Raw genomic sequence first — 26,555 nt, forward strand, 5'->3', positions numbered from 1 at the left:
TTTACTTTCGCAAAATGAAACTTACATAAAGTATAATCTCTCGTAGTTGTTATAATCTCCGTTTTAATTTTCTCAAAAAAAACAAAAAAAAACGTGTATTTGTAATCCTCTCAACGTTCTCGCGTAATTTTGAGATAAGATCTTTTTTTCGCGCGATATGCGCTTGTTGTAAGCCGGGATTTATTGCGCAGCGCTTCACATCAATGTCTTGAAAAATATCCAAGAAACTTTTTACGCACACGCGCGCGTTTTATTTTGACTGGAAGAAATAATGTATACTCCGGTAATTGGTAATTTCGCTGTTTTAATTTCGTTCGAGGATCATCCACGGTAATAGACTCTTTTAAATGATGCTTTTATATATATATATAGCGAGTTTTCTCTCCCGGAAAACCGCTTTGGGGTAGTAATATGTTGCGAGGTATGCGCGCGGTTCAAATTACGCAACGTCGTTTACGAGAGATAGACGGTCGCTTTGTACAAAGAAAAAAAAATATCCGGATAGACCTTCTTCCAGCGGCGGCGCAAGGTGGAGGGAAAAAGAACGGCGCATTATCATATTTCAAAAGCCGCGCGCTCCATTCCGCGTCCCTGATGTAACCCGCAACAAGGAATTATCTTCGACAAGAAGTTTGTCGAGTGCTCTTTATCTCTAGGAGGATTTACATCTCGTCCCGGAACGAACTCTCGAAGATCTCGAAACGATCCTCTCTCTCTCTCTCTTTCTTCTCCCGATGTCTTCGTCGGCGATATCGCGACAAAGAAGAGTATCAATTCGGAGAAGAGAGAAGGGGAGCGGGATTTTTTATCCGCGTAAAAAGCTGCTCGTATTACAATCAATTGATTTTTCAAATTATTTAAAGAAACTTCTGGGGTGGATGAAAATTACGTGATTGCCGTATTGAAATTTTCTAGAATTAGTATGTCAATAAAATAGTCTGGCTTCGTCAGAAATTGTTATTGTCTGGCAGTCAATTCGGCGTTCGCGAAGACATTCGATTTTTTCGGATAAATAATTTACAGCGAAATTAACGATCAGGTTCTGGGATCAAGAATTTGTGGAATAAAATCGTCGACAAAAATCGTTTTCTCGAGCACGACAATTCGAGAAGAGAGAAAAGAAGCGTTGCGAATAGAACGATCGAAAAATAACGATGAGAAATAGAGAAGAGAGAGGGGATATTTTTAGCGATTTATTGGCCGTTTCGCTCATGTAAATCTGGCCGTCGAAAGTATTCGCTAACAAGACGAACGGCAGAAAAACGCGTGCAGTCATCGATTTCAAATATCCCTCCTCCTCCCCCTCCCTCCGTTTGCGCTCGCGCACGTTTATTTTTACGCTACGCCCTTACGGAAAAACGCTTCGCAGCCAGATCGACTTCCGGCGAATACGTCTGGCGCTCCTGCCCTTCCTCTCCCCGTCCCCGTGAATGCGAGCTCTCTCTCGCTAGAACACAGAGAAACGTTAAAGTGTCGTTCCGAAAGTAATATCACTTTTCTAACTCGCGAGCGAAGTATTATTTGCACTGAAATTTCTGCGGATCGAGAATTTATGGCGAAACCGAGAGAAACGATATTATCATCCCGAACGTGGTCTCGCAAACTATAACTTTCACCATGACCGAAAAGTTTTGAAAGTAAACGGTAGTGTACAAAGTGTCCGAAAGACGCAATAATCCCCTCGTTTTGAAAGAGACAATAAGATTCGGTTGTGTTACCGCGCGTTAAAATTGTTGCCGCAACATGATCGGTAATGCGTTTTTACGTCAAATCGCGGAAAGACCAATCGACCTCGAGTATCAAAAATAAAAGAATCAACATCCACAGAAAAAAAGAAAGAGAGGAAGAGAGAGAGAAAGAGGGAGAGTAAAAGTTGAAAGACTTTCGCAACGAAGTCCTGACGCTCGAGTTTTCCGAGCGGAATATAACTACTGTCGAGAGAAAACTTTTCGCTGCTTTCGCCGAATCTCGAAGGCGTCTTTTGTACGTCGAGTTCGATGCGACGGAAAAGGGGCTTATGAGGGCGGAACACGGGGCTCGCCGCTCCGTGCTCTCGCTCCGACGAACGGATGTGAAATCTGTAGTTTTACCCGCGCCGAGGGGCACGGGATGTAGTACAACGCGGCGCGCGTTGAAGACGAGAAGGTAGGGGGAGAAAGCGAAGATCCTCGTTTCTCTGCATGTTATCAGGGAGAGCCTCAAAAGGGCTAATATATCCCGGGAGAGACAATTGGCCTGCGTCAGGAAGGAGAACGCGAAGGAGAGGCAAAAAGAGGCGGGTATAAAGTGAGGGTGCGTTCCAACCCTCGGATTCCTTATAAAGACCCACTTTTGCCGTGCGATAAATGTTTGATGTCTTCCGATGCGGGATCATTGTTACGGGAGATGAACGCAGACGATCTCTCATTCACGTGTTTGTTTTTGCGCGAACATATGTTCTCTTTTTCTTTTTTTAATAAAAAAGAAAAGAATAAACCCCCCCCCAAAAAAAGAAACCCTCTATGTCAGTGCCACGACGTGAGATATTGATTTCATTTGCGCGACAGCTAGTGTAATATTTCAATCTTGTGTAAAATGATATCGGAGTTAGCGTAATATATCTTCTTTACATTGCGCTTTTGTCGCGATTCGTGCGGATCGATACGGAAAAAAAAAAGAAAAATTCATATTTTTTATGTGTTGCACAATCCCTCGTAAAAAAATCCATGTCTACCACAAATTGCGCGTTTTTGAGTCGAATGTATCGCATCTATTGTAACCTCTTTTCCGCGTTGCCGATTGGTTGGTTGGTTGATCGAATCGAGTCGAATCAAATCGGTCGATCGAGAGACTAAATGATGACAGAAAAGCGATTTTGACAGTTCGTCGTATACGTGGATAAAATTAAAACCACGACTGAAGTAAAGTCACGTGGCAAATAGAAGTAGAAAAACAAAACGTGACTAAAGTAACGTGACTGTACTTTAGACACGTGTCTTTAAAAACATGACTAAAGTAAGATCGCGTGACAAGGAAAAGACTAAAAACACCACGTGACTAAAATCACGGGACTATACTGTCTGTCACTGACCTTTCGGTAAAGATCATTGACCTCTCGACAAGGGTCATTGACCTCTCGACAGTGACGTCACGTGACCTTACTTTAGTCACATTTTTAAAGACACGGGACTAAAATATAGTCATGTGATTTTAGTCACGTGTTGTTTTTTCGCTGTTTTCTCTTACTATTTTTTTATTTTAATTTTCATGGATTTCTTCTGATATTTCTCTAATGTATATTATACGGTTTGTAAGATGTATATACTAGCTGTCATCGCGGTGATAGAATAGGTTGTGTTTACTGACACTACATGTCAAAATAAAAACAATAATAGCGTGCGCGTAATTCGCGTGTGTGTTGTGCTAAAAAGTAAAAAAACAAAAAAAAATTAATTGCAATTCTAGACGCCGAGTAGACGCGAAGCGTCCAATAATTTTGCTCGTGTTTTTATTTATTTATAATATTACATTACACAATATTTTGAAATGGTTCACGCTGGAAGATGCTGGTAACGCGCGTGTTAAATGTGTGAAGCGCGTAATTAACACAATATGCGATATTCTCTGATAAAAAATTTTATCGAGAGAGAGAGAGAGAGAGAGAGAAATCTCTCGATTATTTTTCATCGGGAAAAATTTACTCGGCAAGGAACAAAAGAGCTAATAAATATCCGGCCGAGAGACAATTCGCCCTCTTTGGGACAAACAATGGAGAAACAGAAAGGAGGTGGCGGTAAGTAAGCTTTTACTGCCATATCCAACCGTCCCCGCCGATATATTCTGTCTCGTTCGTTCAAGTTTCTCGATTATACACCCGAAGCGGAGAGAGGCACCGAAATGGAACATTCACGCAATGCGCCAAAGCATAAAATAATTACAGCGAAAATAACGATCGAACTTGAAAGGCGAGCAAGCGAAAGTTTTCGCATAATATTCATCGTTAATGAGAAGAGTGGCGCTAGAACTCGCTTGCTTGCTTCTCATTTAACGAGAAAAATTCGCGATGAGACTTTTTCACAAGACTCAATATTTTTTAAAGGTAAAACAATTAGTTTTTTTTTTTTTACTCGCTACGCAAGAAGTGCGAGGAAACATTGTAAAATATTTAAAATACTTAAAAAAATAGAGTATCGCGTAATAGACAACGAGGAAGGAAAGAGAAGAGATTCTGTACGGTAATTTTGAGCGAAAAGCTCGCTCACGTGTCCACTTGAATTTCAACTTATGCGCGCGGCGAAAAAAAAAACAGCTAGATACAAGAAGAACAAGAAAACGAGCGCGCACGTGCGCGAAGAGAGACGAAAAAGCGGATTCTCACTCGACCCCTAACATCCTCTTTACATTCTCTTCTCGGAGAGGAATCCCCGAAGAGACGGGAGATGTGGCGCGCGCGGTATAGCTATGCAATAAAATGTCGGCTGCCGTGCCAAGCGGCCGACGGATCACCGACGACTTATTGAAAGGATATTTCATTCGGACGAAAAAGAGAGCGAGAAAGAGAGAGAGAGGGAGAGAGAGAGAGAGAGACTTCCCTCCATCCAGCTTATCCCCGCGAATTTCCCGCGGGGGTGCGGAAATCTTTCCGTCATTCACTCTCCACCTTCCTAACGGAGGGTTGAGGAGGAAAGAAACGGGTTTCTTCGTTTCGTGCTCGAATTCGCGACGTTGCGGAACACAACCGCGTCCCCGACTTTTCACTCGGGCGACTCGCGGAAAATGAGAGAAACGCTCGCATCGCGACAGCGATACGTGAAAATCCGTATTTACGACGACACGTCTTATGTAATGGAAATCTTTTGCACGATTTATTTTGCGAAGAGCAGACGCAGCCCACGCAGCGAGAGGTGGTGGAACGCGCCGCGCTCCATCCTTTGAAACGCGAATTTAATAAGTGACACAGAACGAGGAGAGTTGCGCGCGACGTCCGTCCCCACGTCACTCTCTTTCGCGTCGTTTCTTTCAGTTGAAACTGGTTGAACATCGTTCGGGAAGAATCGCGTTTCCAGTCGCAACATGACATTTTGTGACGTTATTGCTGCCTTGTTGTTTGTACGTTTTGTTTGTTATTTATTATGTGCTATTTTTTAACAGTATACGCGCTTCGCGTTAAATTTTCTACTGCCGTACGTAGAATTCCAACGAGCCAAGTTATGTATAAAATATTTTTTTGACATACGCGAAATGTCGTCGTGAAGATGTTCGTGCGAGTTTTGGGAGTTTTAAGTTTACACTCACTGTGATTCTTGAACGCGAGCCTTGCTATTGCGAATGTACAGCGCACTGCCGACACTGCCGACGACCAAAATCAAGGCGCACGCGAGGGTGGCCGCGACGTAAAACACACCAGCTCCGTTCACGAGCGGTCCAGGTTCCAGACGCACCGAATCATTGCTAGGAGGAGTTTCGACACCTGAAAACAAAATACACAAATTACGTGTTTTTCATTATTATTATCATCTTTCATGTGTTTCGCACATTCTTGCTAATAACACAAACTTACAAACATATTGCATTTACGTAAGAGTGTTTGGTTACGTATTATATTAATAAAACGAAAAATCACATTGAAGATAATGAAATTAATGCAATTGATTGAAAACAATGTTTTACGTTTTAGTGAAAATTAATATTTTTCAATGTTCACGTTCTCAATACATATATGGGCGCGTCAAATATTGAAAACTCAATATTTCTGATGTGATAAAACAATGTGCACACACGACGGAAACTAACGCGTGTAACAGCTGATTTTATTACGCATATATAATTTTATTTTATTTCAACTAATTCCTGTTGAAACAAAAACAAAAAAAAAAAAAAAGAATTGATACGAGCTCGTACATATTCTCTCGCCGAACATAAAAGTCGCGGAGGGACGTGGAAGAGAGGTGGCGCTGCGTTTTTATATTCGTCACGAAATAAATGTATTCAATCAAAGCTCGCGCGCGAGAGTGCTATTATGGTATCGGCAATCCATTTTGTCAATTGGAGCATTTCCACTCGAGCCACGTGCTCGAGATCGGGAATCTATCGGGAAGCCCTGGGACGCGCGGGATTGTACCATTGTTTATACGCATCGCGGCGCGCTATATCGAACGAGACAGAGGGCGAGTGCCGACGAGCCGCGGAAAGTGCTCAAAGAGATCTCACTTTGATGGTGAGTCGTTGACCGCAAATTACGTATTTTCCAGCGATCACAGGTTCTTCTCTCTGTAACGCGGTTTGATTTTCGCACGCAATTTCTTTACGCGCGTCGTTTTTGCGTTACGGTCGCTCCCAAAAATAGATACACTCGCTAATCAATCCAACAGATTGAAGAACGAGATAAACTTGATGTTTAAAATCATAAGTTAATGAACCAAACAAAAGTTCAAACTGATAAAATTTAACAAGATTTTATTACGACGTAATAGTTTGGAAACGAGACATTTGAGATAAATATATTAAAAAAAAAAAATAGAAAATATATTTGGAACAAAAACTGCAAAATTGTTACTGCAAAACAGCATTGACAAAAAAATATATTGTTAGCTTAACAAACCTACATTGGTTTTGCAATGTTTTTTTTTTCTTTTTTGGACGTTAACGTCGTGTAGATCCATTTTATCAGTGTGATTTGAAAATGATTTGAAAATTCCATCACCAAAGAAAAACAACTGTTACATGTATTTGAAGAGCAAACTAATAAACTTTATTAAAAATAAATAGTTGAGCTCTCTTTTTTAAACATTTACTTTCCACGCGAGAGTAATAAATGGCCAGAGAACTACTTTAGATGATGATAAAATATTTCTGGGACCAACTTCTCTCAACCATCTTTCTTCTCTAATAATAATAGTTTTGTATTTCTAGCGTAACAAATTACTTTTTAAATTATATTTTTAGATGAAATGTTGGTTTTATTAAAATATGTTTTATTTAATAAACGAAATCTTGACCAATCGACCTAGTTGAGAAAACTTTCGTAAGTTTTAAGTTTTTCACGAAAAAAACAGTCTGAAAACGAACGAAAGTTCTCTCGTCTACCGAGACGAGAGACTGCTTCTCTCTCTTCTCTTTGTGTCTCGTGCGCGTTTACATTTTTCCGTGCATCGCTCTCTGACATTTCTCTCTATTCTTTCGCGTGTGTGTAGCGAAAAGAAAAGACTCGGGTCGAACGAGCGGCGCCTTGTCGTCTCTTGTAAAGGTAAATAACGTGGCCTAGACGGAGGAACTTTAGCGCAACGGCTCAAAAGCTTTCAAGAACCGAGCACGTCGGTGCTTCCCGAACCAGAGATACGCCGAGGGAGGAAAGAGACGCGCATCCCTTCGCGTCGAGCGTCATAATAAAATTAAGTAAACTCCATCAACTCTTAATTCTCTCTCTCTCTCTCGTTTCCGAGATTATAGCGTCGTATAATCCCCAAATGCGTTCCTTCACATCAGCGCGTCAGCCGTCGGGGTCTCAAAAATCTAAAACAACTTCTCATTCTTCGGTAACTTATCTTGTTACGTGAACGCGCGATGAACGGGAACCGGAGTCTCGTGTTTTATCGCGGTTTTATTTCTCTTCTCGTCTCTCTCTGTGTTTGTGTGTTTGTGTGTGTGTGTGTGTGTGTGTGTGTGTGTGTGTGTGTGTAACTCCCACATGTAATTATATTTTACACCGCGTGAAAGTCTCGAGTTTAATTTTTTTCTTTTCTCTCTCGCGCTACAAAGCAAGTCTCATTCGGGTAAGTAACATCAATGTCCGTTACGGGAATAAAAATGGTGTAGCCTTTCTCTTTCTCTCTCTCTTTCTCTCTCTCTCTCTCTCTCTCTCTCTCTCTCTCTCTCTCTCTGAAACGTTCGTTAGACAGTCGTAGCCGCGGTGAGAATGATAGTGCATTAAAAATACACACTGCCCGCGGCGCGAGAGAATCCACCACCGTGAGGATTAAAACATCGTCGACACACGCGCAGTCATTTCGCGTAATTTTCTCCTTCTTCTCTTTCCAACCTTCGTGTCGCAAATTAGAAAGATTAAAAAAAGAAGAAGTAACGAAAAAGAACTCTTTTAAAAAAAAAATTGAAAATTGAGTTTTCGATCTCTGTCGAATGTGTCTGCGCGCGTTGTATATCGCGAGAAAGCTTCTCATATTTCGCAAACGTGTTACGCGTGTGCAATTCCGATTGCCATATTGTGTATAACGTATAGCGAGCGTGTGCGTTAACGTTCTCGCGCGCTAATAAAAATTTCAACTATATATTTCCGCTCACGTGAAACTCTGAAAAATTTATCTTACGCTCGACCGTGTAATTTTTTTTTTTTTTTTTCACAAATTCTCTTGGTTTGACGAGATACACGTCGCTGTGACTCTAAGTTTCGAGATTGATTCGTTTCTTCTCTCTCTTCGCTCGCTTTCTCGCCTCAGAAAAGAAGGATATAGACATTGTACCTCCCGCCTCCCTCCTTTCACTTCTTTCCTCTCTGTGCCAGGATAATATAAACCAAGTAGATCAGGTTTACGTCAATATATAGCCAAGGAGCTCGGAAACATTGCTGGGACACGAGATATGAAGGCGAACGAGCAAGATGAGAAAGAGTTTGCGTTCGAGCACGATGAGAGAGAGAGAGAGAGAGAGAGAGAAAGAGAGAGAGAGAGAGAGAGAGAGAGAAACAGTGCGCGCGCGTATACGCGAGCAGAAGAGAAAAAGTTAAATAAATCGTGTAGCAACTCTCTCGGATGCGCTAGAGCAACTTCTCACGGGTGGAGCGGTGTCGTTGCTTCGCCATAGTCCTTTCTCTTCCCCACATCCTCCTAAAATATTTCTCACACGCGTTGCAACGTGTTCACCAGATGGATAAGCGCTTCTTTTCGAGAGATTTTACTCTCATTCCGTTTTTCCATTCCGAGATTACACGGTCGCGTTTTATATTTTGCGACATTCAATTTTTTCTTGCGTCGCTTGTATCGACGACGTTAATTTTATTTGGTTTAATTTTTTGTCAGGTAACGTTCTTTTTACTTTTGCTATCGAACAAGTATTTTTGCGTGTATGTAAATGTCAAGAGTATTTCACGTTCATATCAGGCACATCAGATTACGCGCTCTTTGGCGCAAAACTTTGGCTTCGACACCGCGCTATCATTTAACAGTCGAGCGACACGAGAAGGCGAGTCTTCATTTTGCACGGGGAGAAGTTGTCGAAACACGAAGTAAATCGATCACGTTGCTCAACGTGCTCGGGAGAACGTTGGAGTACCCATCGACGTAAGTTATCGCGCGAGCCGCCTACTCCCAGAAACTCGGAAGACTTGAGAGAGAAGCGACTACGAGGAGATAGTCAGGAAGGCGTGTTAGAAGAGCGGACCTCTGCGTATCTCAATTAAATCCAGCCGACCTATGCTATCCGCCACCATCAGACAGACTTTAACCGAGATTTACGGAGCTCGGGAATTAAGTCTCAGGAGGATTAACAGGGTGACCTTTCGCGAATCGCGTTTCTCCGTTACCGAGCTGTGTTGATTTTAGAAACAAATTTCGTCAAGTATTAAGAGAATTTCACATAAATTTCACGTAAATTACATAGATTTTTGTGCGTTCTTTTTGTCTGTTGCGCTCTCGTCTCCCCCATTTCACTCGCCTCTTCAATATTCATCTCGGACAAAATAAAAAACGTTTCGTACATTAAATATGTCTGACGCGTTTCAATTTTTATAGAAAAATGTCCAAAATAAAAGATCGAACCCGACGCTGTTTGTCGCACGCGCGAAACATTTTGTGTTTTTGCGAAACTTACAAAAACACTCAACAATTCAAAACAACGATATTTTTCGAACGGTATTTTTCACAAAAAGAAATATAAATATTTGCAGGGAAAGAAATATGTGGAGAAAAAATATAGTCGCGCAAGATACGTGTCGTTTATTCTCTCGGCAATGCGTAAAACCTATCTAAAAACGTGTCGCGACGCAAATTGTGAAAAAAAATCGAGACTTTGAATATGAAAAAAAGAGACAAAAAAATTCTTGGATTAGAAACTGAGCGTTAATTTAAACAAAAAAAAAAAAAAATTAAATTCATTTGAAACGGCGCGAACCCCAACCGGACGATTTCCGGTAGGTACGCGCGCGGGTATAGGACGAGTTTCATGTAGAGAATTCGATTATTTTCGAGTGATCTCTCGAGGCGCTTTCAGATTACTGCTGGGACCACTCGAGCTCGAGCGGGAGAATCCCGACGAAGGATTTGTCGGAAACCCGGGGACCGAGTTTCTCCTCGACGAGAAACGGACATACACGGAAGAAGCAAATTCGACAAAGCGGGAAATCTGCTCTTCAGGGCGCGCGCGAGAGACCGGTGGGGTCCTTGCCGCCGCGCAGAGAGACGCTTACTTATTTTCGTTCCTCCTCGTCCCTCCCACCCTCTTCTCATCCCTTAGCGGGTTTCTCTTGTCCACTTTCTTTCGTTTTTCTGCGCGGTCGATCCTCTTGATCTTCGGTGAAGTAGGGAGATTCTCTCTGCCCTCTCTTCTCTTTCATTAAATACACCGACCCCCGGCGAGATTCAATTTTACTCGGCGGATTGCTTTTTGTTGTACCGTCGCCTGCTTCGGTAACCAGATCCGGATCCCGTGCCTCCTCCTTTCCTTTCTCATTTCGCTTTGTCTCATTCTTTTTTTTTTTTTCATTCTTTTCCGTTAACAGTGTCGCGTTGTTGGTCGTTCCACGTGTCGTGTAAACGCGCAAAACTTAATTTTCACAGTTCGATTGTGTTTCGTATTACATTTCCTCTCCGGTCTCTTTTTTCCATCTTCGTCTGTTCTTACGTGGTGAGAGACGAGGAACGCGAAATCCGCGCTTCACAATATTTTCGCGAGGATTACGTTGGTTATTTTTTTCTTTTTTTGAGGGGGCTGAAGCGCGAGGCGAAAGATTTCGTACTTTTAATAATTTAGTTGTTTGCGCTTTATATATCGCTCTTATTTTGTTTCACTATCGTTTTTCACCCCTGCGTTTTTATAAAATACAATTTTATTCGCATTCTTACCTTCCTTCATCATCGGAGAAATCCGTCAGTCAATTCTGCGTTTCAATTTGAAAGCAGAAATGTAATTTCACATTTTGCTGCGGCGCCCTCTGTTTTTTTTTTTTTTTTTTTTTTTTTCCACAGCGCGCGCAAGGTTTATTTGCCGAAAAACAGTTTGAGCGAAAACTTCGTTTTAGTTACACGCAAAATCCACTGTCTACGTACGTAAGCTATTGTGACGCGGGGACGAGAAATGGGAGAAATCGGAAGCTATTTGCCAGATTGCATCCATCGTTGCATTACGCGCCACTTGTTTTTTCAGAAAACACACGTTTTCGTGCTTGCGTGAGTGAGCCCGCCCCGCCCCGCCGCTGTGTGCGAAGTGCCCCGCCGCGCGCAAAAGCTTACGAGCACCCTTGTGCGCGCAAGTGGCGCGGAAATTACCGTTTGTATCTTCGTTCCGTTATAACATTTCCATTTCTGCGCTCTGCGCATAATGTAAACTTACACGTGTGTATATATAAATTACTCGCTATGTACATATAATTACTTAAACTATATTACGCGCACATTTCGCGACGTATTTATGATCGCGAACGGTGTTTGTTCAGCTCGCGCGAGGTTAACGTTATTCCGTTTGTTGCAAAATCAAAGAGAGGATCCCCGTCACCTGCGACGTCGTCGCTTTCGCCGTCGCGTGTTTAACAAGGCAATTATTGTTGTTATTATTATTATTATTCGCGCAATTCCACCTCCGCTGCCATTTTTCACGTCGCGAGAGAGACGCTCTCTCGTTCCGAGAGTTAGTTTTCTTGTGTGACATTAAAAAGCGCTTATAACCGTGGCGCGTCAAAGTTATCGAGGGAGTGCGCAGACCGGGAGAGAGTCCATAAATCGCGCGGATAAATTGAGTTTGCGCGTGACGCAAAATGAATGCGCGCTTCTGTTTTAATCGCAACCACGTCGAAACTGTCTCGCCGTAACGAAGGCATTCAGTCGGGCTCGCGAACGTGCTAATTAAATTCGAGATTACGTAAACGAAATAATTATTAACAGACTGCGATGGCGCTAAAGTGAATAGCGAATAAACAAAAGCGCGCGTGTGTGTGTGAGTGTTTCGCGTTGCGTGTCGCTCGCGTTACGTTTGTGGGATGTGACGAGACAGAAACTGTAACATGTATATATAATATATATATATATATGTAATATATATATATATAATATAACATATATGTAACATAGATTGTAAAGCTAGAATATAGCACACCTTTCAAAATACATCTCACATCAGGTACTGTGTAGATCGATAGATACGCGACAGTGCATTGCGAGTGCGAAAATACAGCAAATGGCCGTGCGCGAACCCTTCGCGCCTATGTAATATTGATGGATGAATTTGAATGAAAGAGAGGAAAAGGAAATTAACACGTTAAATTAATTAATTATCACAAGATCGTTTCTCTTAATTTATGCGGTTAATTTATGCATGATGTGATAGGTGCTCAAGTACATCGATTCAATCATTGATTTCGTATTGATATAAAATACAAATCTAAATTTGCGAGAGAGTGTCAGAAACGTGAGCAATTTCGAATTTTGCCGAGTGTGGGGAAGGGAAGGAAAAAAAATTGCAATTACACAACCGGGAAAAATATCACTGAGCGCGGAAAGGGAATATTAAATAATTTGCACGTAAGCAGTTTCAAAATTTTAAGTGAGACAAACGGCGAACTCCGTCCGTCGTGATGTTTTCAGCGGTTCTGAATAAAACAACAGCGGAAGAAGAAAACGCCGGGTCGCGCATTCAACACAGAAAAAAAACCACGAAGAGAAAAAGAAAGAAAAGGAAATCTAGGATCCGGGATCTAGTTCTCGGTTAATGCGTAGCCGGCATGAAACTCGCGAGATTTTAAACCGCGCTAAATATAATTTTCATGCACGCGAATAATAAAACGAAAGGACCGCGCGCGCGCTCTCTCTCTTTCTTTTCTCTCTCTCTTTCTCTCTCTCTTTCTCTCTTCATCGCGCACAGGAATAATAATAAAACGCGATTTTTAACCTCTTCAACATTTCGTGGGAATTAGCATTTAGCGATTTTTCTTAGCAAAATCATTGCGATCGCTAGCAACAATTCACCTTCAATGAAGAACGACTCGTGTGTGTCACGCAACAAACCTTTCAGACAGATTTTGTTCCTCTTGAAAACCAAAATGGTGTCGTTGTACTTGCCGCCGGGTGGCGCGGTAACGTTCAATCTCAGCGCCAGAGGAATTTCGGCGCTTACACGGCCCGAGCACGGCAGTCTGATCCTGAAGACCTGAAGGGTGACCGGAATCTCGCCTACGGCCGATACGTTTACCCTCGGTGGAAACAGCGCTTCCATCATCGCGGAAGACGGTCCGCCCGGTACACCCACCACATCGTAATCAAGTTTCATCGAATACGTTAACTGAAAACACAAGAACAAACTTTAAGAAGTCTTTATATTTGAAAACACAAACAATGCGTTAAAATTATTCATAAAACGTTTCGAGACTCTCGATCGTAATTTTTTCACATTGATTTTTTAAATTGCCTCAGTGATTCAAAAAACTGGACGTGTGGCTGGACATTTAGAAATAATTATGTAAATATTAAACACAACAATTTTTTAAGATAAGTTTTAGATAGTAGTTTTCTCAAGTTTATGTAAATACACTTGGGTACAATGATTTATTTATTTTTTAAAATAAATATCTGGTCAGTGGTACCACTTGGGACACTTACTTCGAGAGTAAAAAAAATTCAGCTTGCTTTATCTCGCATGAACGTTATCTTGACAAACTGCAAGCCACTTGGTGAGTAATGCGCAATTTTTAATAGAGCTAAATCGTGTTGATAACTTAATTTACGCCCTCGGTGTGTAAACCTCTTTCCCGCGAGTCGATATTTTGTAACGGAACGGTATTCCAGTTATCGTTTTGCTGGATGCGAGATACGCCGGCACGTAATAAAAATAGCTCGGACGTCTATAAATCATGAGGGACCCGCGGCACACACACCCTTTCCCGCGTCGCGCATATGATTGCGCATATTAACGTTATAGATACGTGAAATACATATATCGCCACCGCGCGTATATATCAGCCAACGCGCGATATATTTCACGTTAAATCCCCACGTCGGGGTCTATTTCGTATTTACTGCCGACTATCTCGTAACATTTAACCCCGCGCGAGTCGAGTTTGACACGACGGGAGCTGACCAGAGAGAGAAAGAGGAGTGGTGTGTGCAGTCTCGCGCAATCCTAGAAAACACGACTGCAACTATATACCTTTCCTCCCCTTTCTCCTCCTCCTCCCTTCTCCCGAGTTCTGTCATACGAGATTGGCGTCTCCGAACGAGAAGCGACCCAGGTAAGGGGTAAGAGTCGCGCGATTCGGAACGAGGGTAGTGGCAAGTAGTGTGCTCGGGCACGCCACAAGTTTTACGACGTGGCATAAATAACCTGGTTAGTGCTTCGTGATGCGGTGTCAACGGAAAGGCGACTCCACCCTCCGCGCGCGAGCACCGTCGGCTCGCCGGTAATCGTCGTAATCGTCGCGCCGGGGGGTCACGCGGTGGCGTGATACCTGACTATCGTACACCTGCCTCCTCTCTTCCTCCCCCTTCCCCCTTCCCACGGGTTCGCGACGTACCTCAGAGAGATCGCGCACCTGGGGCATTTATTATTTTCTTTTCTTTCCACCCTGCGCTACGTGAGTGGAGTGCACGTGTGAGTCCCGATGCGGGAGGAGGGGGGAAAAAAAAACGTGAGCGAGACGAATGGACCGTGCACGCGTGTCACGGCATTCCCCGTGGACTCCGCATGCGTAAGATATCAACACACAACAACGGCGTCTCTATATCGCGACTCCTGAAAGCAGCTCTTAGATCATTCCGCCGTGTCGCGGGTCTTACCCTTTAATTACAGAAAGTGGTGCGATTTATTTTTGATTCAAATGTCGCGCATCACGCGACTGCAAAACGCAGTCGTCGACGAGGGAAAAAACTTTCTTTTTTGTTTTAGTAAAGTTTTTTTTTATTGCAATTTTATAATTTTTATTAATTCGATTTTACAGTTTTATCATTCTTTTTACACGAACTTTATTGCTTTACGTCAGCAACGTGTGTCCACTTTGTGTGAAAATTCCATTCCAAGAAACGTTCTCTTGACAAGCACTGGAAGCGCATAAAGAGCGCTTCGATCTTCTTCGACAGAGAAAGAGAAGACAAACGACTCAATGACATTTTCGATTTTCTTTAGGTAGGCACGCGAGTCTTTTCATACTGCAGGTTCGATTGTGCCCCGACATTCGTCCTAATTGACGGTAACCTAATGACGATGCGGTTGAATCGAGAACCGGAGCGCGCAGTCGAGGGTAGTTTCGAGAGACGGGACGCGGTTTGCCTCGTAATCGCTTCTCGAGGGTGGCGATGACGTGACATCTATCCGTCGCGTTCGAGCTGAGCGGATGGGGGGATAAAGTGTGTTTTCACCCGTTTCTACCTATACGCGACGGGCGGTAATTGACAGAAGTGCCTCGTTCTCTCGTCGAAAAGCCACCCTTTTCTTTCATTCGCGCGCGCCACTCGTTTTCTCCCACGATAAATCAACCCGGAGTCCCGGAATAAAACCGTGTTCGCCGTTGCTCTCGACGTTGCTCTCAAACTCGTCTGGTTGAGAGAAATGGCCACTATCTCTAAACAAATCTAGATTGATTTGTAGTACACGATATGTACAAGCGGGAGGATTTTACAATTCGAAAAAAAACGAAAAATTTAGAACAAAGCTAACAAATTATAAAAATAATCAAATTGATGTATGTAAATGCGTGTGTTTAATTATAAAAAAAACTAACACAGTTTTTTATTAGAATTCCAGTAGATTACATGACGATCGCGTTTTATTAATTTTAGAAGGAAGTAGCAGCTTGGGATAATATTTTTCTTGAAAAAAGAAGTTCGAACTCGAGCCGTACCGGATTGATTGTATATTTTATGCTAAGTTTTTATCATTATTGCTCTACCACTGTTGCTCGTTAAAATATTGCAAATTCCTCGATAGACAGTCCGCGAGATGAATCGTAGATTTTGATTGTTCTCGTTTTTGCGATAAAGAGAGAGAGAGAGAGAGAAACGGAGAATGGAAGGTGGAGTTCGAGTGATTTCCTGCAGCTGTAAGCGTTTGCTTAATATCCAGTCTCGGATTCCCGTAATAGCGTAAAAATGTTTGCTCAAGAAGCGTCTGCTTTTCTCGTTGCGCGCCCCTCTCGAATCCGAGAGAGAGAGAGAGAGAGAGAGAAAGAGAACACACACAGTCATGAGCGCCGACGTGAACTTGTTTTTTCTGAGAGTCGCAAAAATTTTCTTGGGGAAACTCGAAGAAAAGTTCTTCTCGTGCGTTTATTAATTAATGGATCGACGAATGTGTGTATTGGATTTCATACATGTTGCATTTAAGTTTCTTCGTAAACAACGGGCGCCGTCATCTCATCGCGATCTCGTACGATTTTTAAGAATTCGTCAAGTAATTTGTTCTCCGCGTAAACAATTTATTTTTCGTTTTCAAATTTTCTCCGGCTTTAGAAACAGAGATTTGTTCTGCTATTCTTAAACAATCAAACACTACAACACTCCTCCCGTACTCGATTTTGATGCTTCGCGAGCACCGTGTCACGGTGAATTGCGATCCGTCAACCTTCTTCCGCGTTTCCCCGCACGCGTGTACGAGAGCGCGCGTGTGTGAGTGACAAGTTCGCGCGTGTTCTGTGTACAGAGCAAACTCGGATTCGTACGAGAGACGACGACGGCGCGAGGCGATGCGCACCACCGCCATTGTTGCTGTCGATGAAAAGGAAGTCGTATAACACGGGGGGAATCCTATCATCTGACACCAGGAAGGAAACGCCCGTGGCTTTTAAAAGGACGAGAGGGTGGCAAAATCCCCCTTCGCGCGTTTTACCCCCTCTCTCCTCCCTCCTCCTCTCATCGCGCCCCCTCGATTTATACCAAAATTATGCCACGATTTTGTATTATCGGACGGGGGAGGGAGGGAAGATTTTGTATTATCGCACTGGGGAGAATATTAAAGGAACGAAGGCGGGCTGATTTATCCTGGAATTATTCCCAGGTCGTATTATTCGCGTCCTCTTGCGTTATTCCAGTGAGCGAGCCCGCCGGTTGATTCGGCTGGATGCGCGTGAGCGATGAAAAATGTGCGGCCATGCGAAAAGTACGATGATAAACGCGGCATGAAGCGTACAGAAAAGGGTCAACGCGCCGCCGATCGCGGCTTCGGTGATTAATTGTGGTGTCAGGATTTTCGAGATAGGTTTCAATATCGCGGATCAGTCGGGCGTATGTTGCAAGTGCTAATACACACGTAGACATAGTGTACACATATATATATACATATACATGACATATAGATTTTTCACAGTTCTTGTCTTATTAATTTTATTAGGCGTGTTATTAATTTTAATTGGCGATACACAAGTTTACATTGTACGAAGGTAACTCGAACGTCAGTTTCTTTTTTTCACATTTAAACATTTTAAAATAATTTTTAAGAAATAACATTGCGCACATTTTGATCTGTCGCCAAGATCTGTTGTCAAATATTTTTCTCATTGATCTTGTTTTCTGATCTGAAAATCGTCCGCAAATTCGCTCGCGATTAAACCCTCCCATCGGGATTATTTTTCTCTAATCCAATTATTTTCGGCAATAGGCAAATTTCGCCGTGGAAAGCGTTTTTTTGTTAAATGAAAGAAAACACGTTAAGCAAATATTGGCAAAACGTAGTTATATCAATTTTCGCGTAACCAAAAGTACATGATTCAAACCGATATCCATCGGTGCATGACGAAATTAGTTACGTGTCGCTAAACACTCGGGGCCATCGTTCGTCCCGTAATTTTTATGGGAATTTTACGGCGGATCTTTTACACGATTGAATCCATATGGTTTTTACTTTGGTATATATACGCACAAACGGCAATTAAAATCGCGTATTTTTGAGCTCACGGATATATATACATATATATATATATATATCATACGCACACGCACGTGTGTTTTCATTTTAAATTCAAAGTTAGAAGTGCCATAGTATATTTTTGTTAATTGCGCGATTCCAAATTATAAATTGAAATTTCGCGCACACGGAAAACACTCAATGGCGATTTATGATTTTCCATGCATACAAATCGAACTTACAGAGTCGCGCGTAAACAATGTCGCGACACGTAAAAACACGAGAATGTTGAACTTCTATTTAGAAATAGAACACCACACAACACCAAAGTGTATATTTTATAATAGGAAATGTGTAAATGTGCTTGTGATCCTCAAATATCGAGATTTAATTCATTTCTTTTATATTAGAAAAAATGTCTAGAAAATTGTAAAACAAAAAAAAACAAAGAATAAGGGAAACATATCGCGCGTGTAAGAAGGCTGGGGAGAGGGTGAGGGCTCGATGCCTTGCTAGATTTCTCCTATGGTTTCCCTTTTGCTTTCAGCTCGCAATAACGAAATGCCATTGGTCTTTTTGCGCGTCCACTCTCTCCGTATCGTTGGAAAACCCTCGCACCCTTGAACTGCGCCGGACGAAAGTTTCGAGTTTACGCTTTGATTCGGTTCCCTTTTCCTTGGTCCGATAGCCTTTAGACGCAAGAAATTAAATCGGAGTCTTTGACACAGCAATGGCCGCAATGAGAAATTCGCGGTATGTGAAGAATTTCTTCCGTGGGCAAGGCGCGCGCGCGCGAGATGTCGAAACAAAATTGCAAATCGCACACGTGCGTCAAAACGCGACGGATGCGCGCGAGAAATTAACGAAATTAAGTTAAGCGGGAACGTGTATGAATTTTGCATCAAAAATGAAGAGTCACGCGAACATTAAAGAAAACCAAAGCACAAAAAGATAAAAAAAAAAAAAGTCTAAGAAAAATATTCATTAATCACAGTCTTGCGTAATATATTCAAGATATAGCTTTTCGGTTATGTTGTGTTAAAAGCGAAAAAATAAAGCAGCCATAAAGCAGATAAATATGAGTGGGGAATAAAAACTCTTGATAAAAGAAAAACAAATGGCTGAGGATCGCATCGTCGAGCATCGCGTGCGTGCGAACGGAAACCCCTTACCATCTTTCTCGTCATTTACTCTTGTGGGGAGGTTCTCTTTAGAGACACGCAAAGGATGTTTAGTCTCTCCATAATATCTCAATCACATATACATAGATGCTAATACTCTTTTATATAAATATAAATATATATAAATATACATATATATATATATATATATATATATATATATATATATGTATTTATATAAAGAAAAAGAAAGGGAGAGAAGAGAAGAGAGAGAGAGAGAGACGGCAGGACGAAGGCGGTGCCGCATCCTTTCGGACAGCGTCTATATATACAGAGGCGTCTTAATGCCACTTCCGACGACACGATGAATTAATCACTCTCTCGTTCCGACGCCCCCTTTGACTGCCTCACCCCGTTGCTCCGTAAGCAAATGAATTAACAACAAGGGAGAACGGTGTTGGCGAAGAAACCTCTACTCCGCGAAAACTGTTAACGATTAACGATCGTCGTTTACGTGCCGGGAAATGCAATGATACTTCGCGCTCCGTTGCGCATGTGATTAATTTAAGAGACAATGAAATTGATTAATACCATTGTTTTCAGCGAGAAGAAACCGCGTGTTAGCGCAAAAACAACAACGCAAATCCGTGAGTTAGAAGAGAAAAATCACGATTTCTCCGACTTTGAAAAACAAGTGTGAGGTATAAGAAAATCACACAGAGAAACGAAACAAAGTATGACCGTCTTAAAGACCATATACTATAGACACATATAACAGGTGTCAAAAATAACGCATGAAAATCAAACTCCAAAAATAATGAGGAATGAAAAAACAACACGTGACTAAAGTCACTCTACTTTAGTCACGTGTCTTCAAAAACGTAACTAAAGAAAATTCACGTGACTCTACTTTAATTACGTGTCTTTAAAAACGTGACTGAAGGAAAATCTCGTGCCAGGGAGAAGAGGAAAAACCACACGTGATTAAAGTCACGTGAGTTTACGTTAGTCACGTGTCTTTAAAAACGTGATTACCGGAGTTCGATTTTTCTGTAAAATTCGTTTATCCGTTTTCTAAATTAATTTTCTACCTCATAAGGTAAAGGATATAGTTTGTAGTTACTGCGCGCGCGTGTCAAAATTCAAAACAGTTTACTTGAAAAAAAGTTATATTGGTACTGTCGAAGGTGTTGCCGGCGAGAAATCATCACGCAAAGCACTGTACCGTCTATCGTGTCTCTTGATGATTTTCTCTTTCTTTCTCTGACTCACACTTCACGTCTTTCTTTTTTCTTCTTTCAACGCGCTTGTACATGTAAGCCATTTGTTGGCAAGCACACGAACACGCACACATTTTGGTCACACGACGACGATAATAATGATCGTTTCTGAAAACGTGAATTTCTCTTTTCTTCGACACTTTTTATCGTCGCCTATTTTCAAATCAGAAGCACAAACAAAAAAAAACGCAACAATGCTTTTTTTTTTTAATGTTTTGTTCTGAAGCGATTGAGACTAAAACGAAATTGATCGGTTCGGTTCTTGAGATATTGTCCCATAAAAATTTCCTTACTTCTCATTTGCATGAATTTTGCGTACAAGAGGCACGAGTGTCTCGCGCCGTCGAGCGCGACTTCGTTATACGCGCGAACTTCGGCGCGTGGCATTACTGTGCCTCTCTTGATATTTTCGCGCGCGTTTTTTCTGCCTCCCTCGAATAAATTAAACTTCTGAGGTAATGCGTTGAATCTTTACAGCGATTTTTTCAATGTTCACACGTCAACACATTTCCATCCCGCTGATTGTACATTTGCGTTTTTCTACTTGTTACATTTTTTTTTCGCGCAAACTCGCGGAAATCTCGTTGGGAAATTATCTCCGCTCTAATCTTTGTAGTTAACCGCGACGTTAAATGACGGCTTAACGAGTGGTTTTAACGCTTTAATTATTAGCTCGACTGTACGGGCGAGGAGAACAAGAACGTCATACAAAGGGTGCGCGAGCAAAGCAAAGGGAACCCCTCGGTGTTAACGCAATATACTCGCTCTAGGGCGCGACGCACTTAGCATATGTACACGAGAGCGTTGCTCATCTGCGGGCTGTCTGTCCGTCCACGTGCATCCATATTCCCTCGTAAATTTCTCGTTAGTGCCTACAGAGCAAGCCTACACATTCCCCCCCACATTTCCGCTTTGGCAATAATAATAATCTTTTGTTGTTAAATTAAACTGTGATGTTTGTTTGTTCGGAGGTGCGCACTCGCGTTGAAAAAACGCTCGACTCTTGTTCGAGTAATTTTCGCGCAAAACTCCTAGTTTTTTTATTTCTGCAACAAAACTGTTTTTTTTCCACAGAAGTTGTTTGTTAATCAAATCTACTTCTTGTATACAAAAATTTATAAGATATTCTTTTTTAAAAAATTTCATTTTTCTATATTTTAATATTTTGTTTTTTTTTTTTTTTTATTCTTACGTGTTTCTCTTTATCTCTTTTTTTTCTTTTTCGTATAAATAACACACAATTTGCAATACGTCGTTTATATAGCAATTGCGATTTTGACGTTTCTGTCGCGCTGCACGTGTATCACTGCACCAGTTTCCTTATTCATTTTCTCGAGCTTCGTATTCTCGGGCATCACTTGTCTTCGTTATCTCCATGAAATATGAAATCTCTCGCCTCTATAATGTGCCGTCTGCCACCGTTCCTTTGCTTCCGCGGTATCCATTTTCCTTCTTCCTCGCCCCTCCCTCCTCTCTCTCTCTCCCAGCAATCTCGTGTGGCGCGCGTTATTCTTTTTTACTCCTTAATTCTCTAAATCTCTCTTATGCATATGGCGTGTTTCATGCGTGTTTACACTTTCTCTCGCAAGCAACAACAACGATAAGATACCGAGAGCCACGCGGAATAAATCACTTAGCGAAATAAGAAGCGCGAGTATAGGAAAGAATATGGAGAAAGAAAAATAACCGCTCGTGCTAAAAAAAAAAAAAAAAATTACAAAAAGTCTTTCCGATGTTGAAGTAAATTTGTCGATACTTTCTTCTCTCCTGTTGCGTTGCGAAAAGAGGGGAAAAAAAAAGAAAAGGACAATTTATTCCCGCTTGGAAATCTTTCGTTTTTCTGCCTCGTAAAATTTCGCAGATTCAAACTGCTCGGTTCGCACAGACAGGGACAGCGCGACGCAATATCCCGGGGCCCTTTCCTCGTGGAGTAAACCTCGTTGCTCGGCGACAGGGTCAAATCGTGCGAGACTAATTTTATTACGCGCAAGTCCAGTTAATTGGCGCCAGGAGCGTATAAATTGCGGCGGCTTGGCGGCGACGCTCGCTCGCTCGCTCGTTCGCACGGACGGAAAGCGAAGCGAGAGAGAGAAAACGTGGGACAGTTTATCCCTAATGCGAAAACATGGCTTCCCCTCTTCCTCCTCCCACCCGTCGCAGGCTAAGGGACTCCTAGGTATCTTACTGGAGGAAGGTAAGTCACGTAAAGGATTGCTGAAATTCCCGCAGGAATCTCGTGCGACGTTCTACCGCACTTGTGTGCGCTTACTTGGGGAGAGAATCCTCCGCCAATATTGAACGTAGTAATCTTTTAATCTCGCGAACGCGGCTTATTGCCGAAGACGGAAAAAGAAATTACGCTGCGCGCGGGGGTCGATACTCGGGGGGGAGAGGGAGGCGTAACGACCTTTTAAATCTGTCGCGACGGGGGGAATCTCCGCGGAAATCGAGGCGACTTGACGATGCGGTTAGCGTCGTCGGGGCGCGAACTTCGCCAGAAACAGCAGCCAGCTCGTACCGAAGTTCTAATCGAATCCGATGGCCTCCGTGAAGTCTGCGAGCGATTAGAAGTTGGCGAACACCCGTTATCGCGCGCGCGCGTGAGTGAGGCTTCCATTATTTCGCTCGCGGCATTGTGCATCTGTGACGTAAAGCACTTGCGTGTACTCGAGAGTGACAGTAAATTATTCTACATTGTCGACGTTCTAACGACAAATAGCAATCACAGTGAACAACAACGTGAGTTGGTAAATAGTTTGTTACTCGCGCGCGACACTTGATCCGCTCTCGATTGTATTTGTTAAATATTTTTTTTCAATCCCCGATAACATTTCGAGAGCAAAACGTGCTAATTATAATGAGAAATAGTTGTGTTTAATTAATTAACAAAACAAGTCGTCCGAGCAACTTGGAAAGTAATCGCGTCGGGACTCGCGATATTGTTAACGTTTTCAAAAAAAAAAAAAAAAAAAAAAAAAAAAACAGCCGGAAGCAATTGCAATAGTCGCTAGAGAAACTACTTTTCCTTACTTCGTGTTATTTCGCTTCTCTTTACTTCCTTTATTGACGAGCGCGAGCCCTCCTCTCTCTTACAACCTCCACACAAACTATATTCTCGACTCCAATATATTCCATTATGCGCTGTTTACACAGCAGACGCTTCTGTAAGGAAATGAAAACGCCCTCGTAGCGCACGATAATGGAAATCTGAACCGCACAGAGAAATTAGTTTCTTTGACGGTGTGTCGGGAGTGGCCGTTTTCGCCTAGATCCCGCGCGAATTATTTCCCCTCCCATCATCACTCCTTCTCCTTTTCCTCCACCCAACTTCCCGCCCCTTCGAAGTTTCCTCATTGCTTTATTAGCAAAAGATCGCGATGCGTTAATAAAGAGTCGCGCGCTGTTTATCAACGGCTCACGTGATATTCACAGACTTTCCTCTCTTATATTTTGAAAGGGAATTTATAACAAGGGTAAGAACAATGTGTAATTGTTGATGAAGTTATAATTAGAATGATTATTAAACTTGTTAATTTAGTGCACAATATTACATTATTTGACGTAACGCTATCAACCGTGTCGGATAATGTAACAAGTACCGAGATATATATATATATATATATATATATATAGTCGCGAGTAATCTGCATTTCTGGTGCGAGAACAACGAGGAGGAGAAGGAGGAGGTTAAGACAAACAGCCAACGGCGGAAAGATCCGTCTCTCTTCTTCTTAACGTTGACTCAAGACTCACTTACTTCGAGCGCGCGGAGTTTGTCCCGGCGGCGCGGATATCGCGAAAGGAAGGTTTATCGAGAAGCACAATTCGGGCGAACCGTTTATCCACGCTCACATCCGCAACGCGCGCGTCGGAGACGAGAGATTGGAATGACTGAAGTCCTGATGAAGGGTGGATGAGGTATGACGAGGAGGGACGCGAGAGAGAGAGAGAAAGAGAGAGAGAGACAGAGAGAGATAGAGAGAAGGGGGACACCACCGGGGGTGGGCAGGAGGGGTCGAGGGTACGTAGGGCAATTTTCGCGTAATTCGATGGGGCGTGATCGTCATAGCAACCCCCGGTACCCCCGTCCACTCTCTCTCTGGAAGCTGCAGCCTGTTCAAACAAGCCTCAAACTCCATACTAGGCTCGTATCCAGTCTCTCTCTCTTTCTCTCTCTCTCTCTCTCTCTCTCTCTCTTCCCCTCTTCGTATCTTCTCCCCTTCTCATGTTCCATCGTTTTCCCGGTCTCTCTCTCTACTTCTCGCTATCCGTCTTTCTGCGGCTCTCGTAACATCCGTCTTTGCGCTGTCCGTCTCTTCTCCTCTCAGGCCGTTTCTAAACTCGAATTCGTTCTCCACGGGATTTCAACAGTTACGATAACTACCCGGGATTTCTCTTGCGTCATATAGAGGTAGTGACGGCTCAATCGTTTCATTGTAATTACTTGGTCGTTAGTAGTACGACGTTGGGCAGCATATATCCCACTCGAAAACGCGAGTTGCGAGTTTGGTCAGCAACAGCAGCAGCAACAACAACAACAACAACAACAACACCCGAGAGCTCTCTTCACGTGTGTTTTAGCGATGGTAAAGAGCACGCGAGGCCCTCCCTTCCTTCCGTCATTTAGTTTATGGTCTGCGACCGGCAGAGAAACCTTCCTCTGGCTTTCTGACGTACATAGCTACCTCCGTAATACTGCAACAGCCGTGCGCGTCTCGTGACCGCGATATGAATTACTTCGTCGTCGTCGTCGTCGTGAATAGTCCGCGTGTATCGAGAATTTGCATTATCGTTTAGGTATTGCTTCGCATCGATTGAATATTAATTTTTGCGTAAAGTCGCGTTTGGGAGAAACGCAACCGTTTGACGACACAATAAACCTATTAGAAGACCTTTCTTCTTTTTTTTTAAATATTTATTCAGATGAAGAATGTTAGGATCAGACGAGAAATAAAACGTAGACTTCCACTTCCCTCGGTTCCGCCATTTTTCACAAAAATTGTTCTGGAAACTCGCCAGAAACAAGGAGAGAGAAATGTTAGGTTTTATAATAATTTTCGTGCTGTGAGGGGAAAAGGGGAAGGATCTCGCGCGAATCTAAGAAACTTTATATAGTGTCTTGCAAAAAAAAAAAAAAAAGAAAAAGAACCATTAATTTCAAGTATACCGTGTCAGTTTTTAAAATCGCACCGGCAATTTTCGCGAAAAATCCGGTTAGGTTTCTCTCTCGTTATTTATGAAACGAATTTTTTTTAATTAAACAATGAGAAAAGTTTTCATTACCGAAAATAACAAATCGGCCAAACGGGGCGACATTATTTTCGTATGCAAAATACTTGGAAAATTGTGTTTTCTAATTCTCGTCATTTGGCGCGTCCATAGCTTCTCATTATCGACCACCGCAGCTGTGCGAGCCGCGATCGAATCGAATTCCGCAGAATTCCGCGCGGACGAATATTTCATACTCTGTGATCATATACGAAGGGTCGCTTTAGTGCCGGTCGAGGCTGAAAAACAGCAACAATGATGTGGAGAGAGAGAGAGAGAGAGAGAGAGAGATAGAGAGAGAATTTGCTTAACGAGATAGCGCGGCCTCACCTTGCGGCAAAATCGAACTTCCATTACCCATCCCATACGTAAGCAAAGTACCGCTCGCGAATGATGGCGAGATTACTTGAAGTATCTGTAATTTCGATTATAATTAATATAGTTCATTTTTTATTCATCCGTGTTCAACAAAGCTGCGCGTTTTTTGAAGATTGCTCGGATGTTGAAAAAAATCATTTAAAGTTGTCAATTATTTAAATTTTGCGTATATCCAACACAAAATGTATCGCGATTGTTGGATCAAGGCTACTATTATTATTCAATGCAAAGCGCGTATATTAACTTTCGGCTGTATGAAAAAAATATTTCCTCGCACTTTATATTGTTCACATCTATCGAAACCATTTTCATTATCGAACGGCGCAACGCGCGTTCTTTCCGGTATCAGTACCACGTAATCGTGTTGGGAGGAATGAAGGTGAGATTAAATTCTTCGCGCGTAAATTTTCTCTGTCTCGTTCGTTAATGTCTATGGCCGGATTGCCGAAAGATGTTTGTGTGCGAAACACGTAGTCGAGAG

The 26,555-nt window shown here is 42.4% G+C and overlaps 1 protein-coding gene across 3 annotated transcripts in view; it reads right to left on the reverse strand.

The window, feature by feature from the left end:
• Positions 1–26,555, reverse strand: part of LOC109854585 (tyrosine-protein kinase Drl-like) — a 69,194-nt gene that overhangs the window by 9,016 nt on the left and 33,623 nt on the right. For all 3 annotated transcript variants that reach the window (XM_020427820.1, XM_020427819.1, XM_020427821.1), the window contains exons 3-4: positions 13,206–13,479; positions 5,275–5,449 (exon numbers count right to left, since the gene is read on the reverse strand). In XM_020427820.1, coding sequence (XP_020283409.1) covers positions 5,275–5,449; positions 13,206–13,479 — 449 coding nt within the window. The remainder of the gene's footprint in view (positions 1–5,274; positions 5,450–13,205; positions 13,480–26,555) is intronic.

Source organism: Pseudomyrmex gracilis, unplaced genomic scaffold (genome assembly GCF_002006095.1).
Source record: "Pseudomyrmex gracilis isolate BER0280 unplaced genomic scaffold, ASM200609v1 scaffold_70, whole genome shotgun sequence".
NCBI lineage: Eukaryota > Metazoa > Arthropoda > Insecta > Hymenoptera > Formicidae > Pseudomyrmex > Pseudomyrmex gracilis.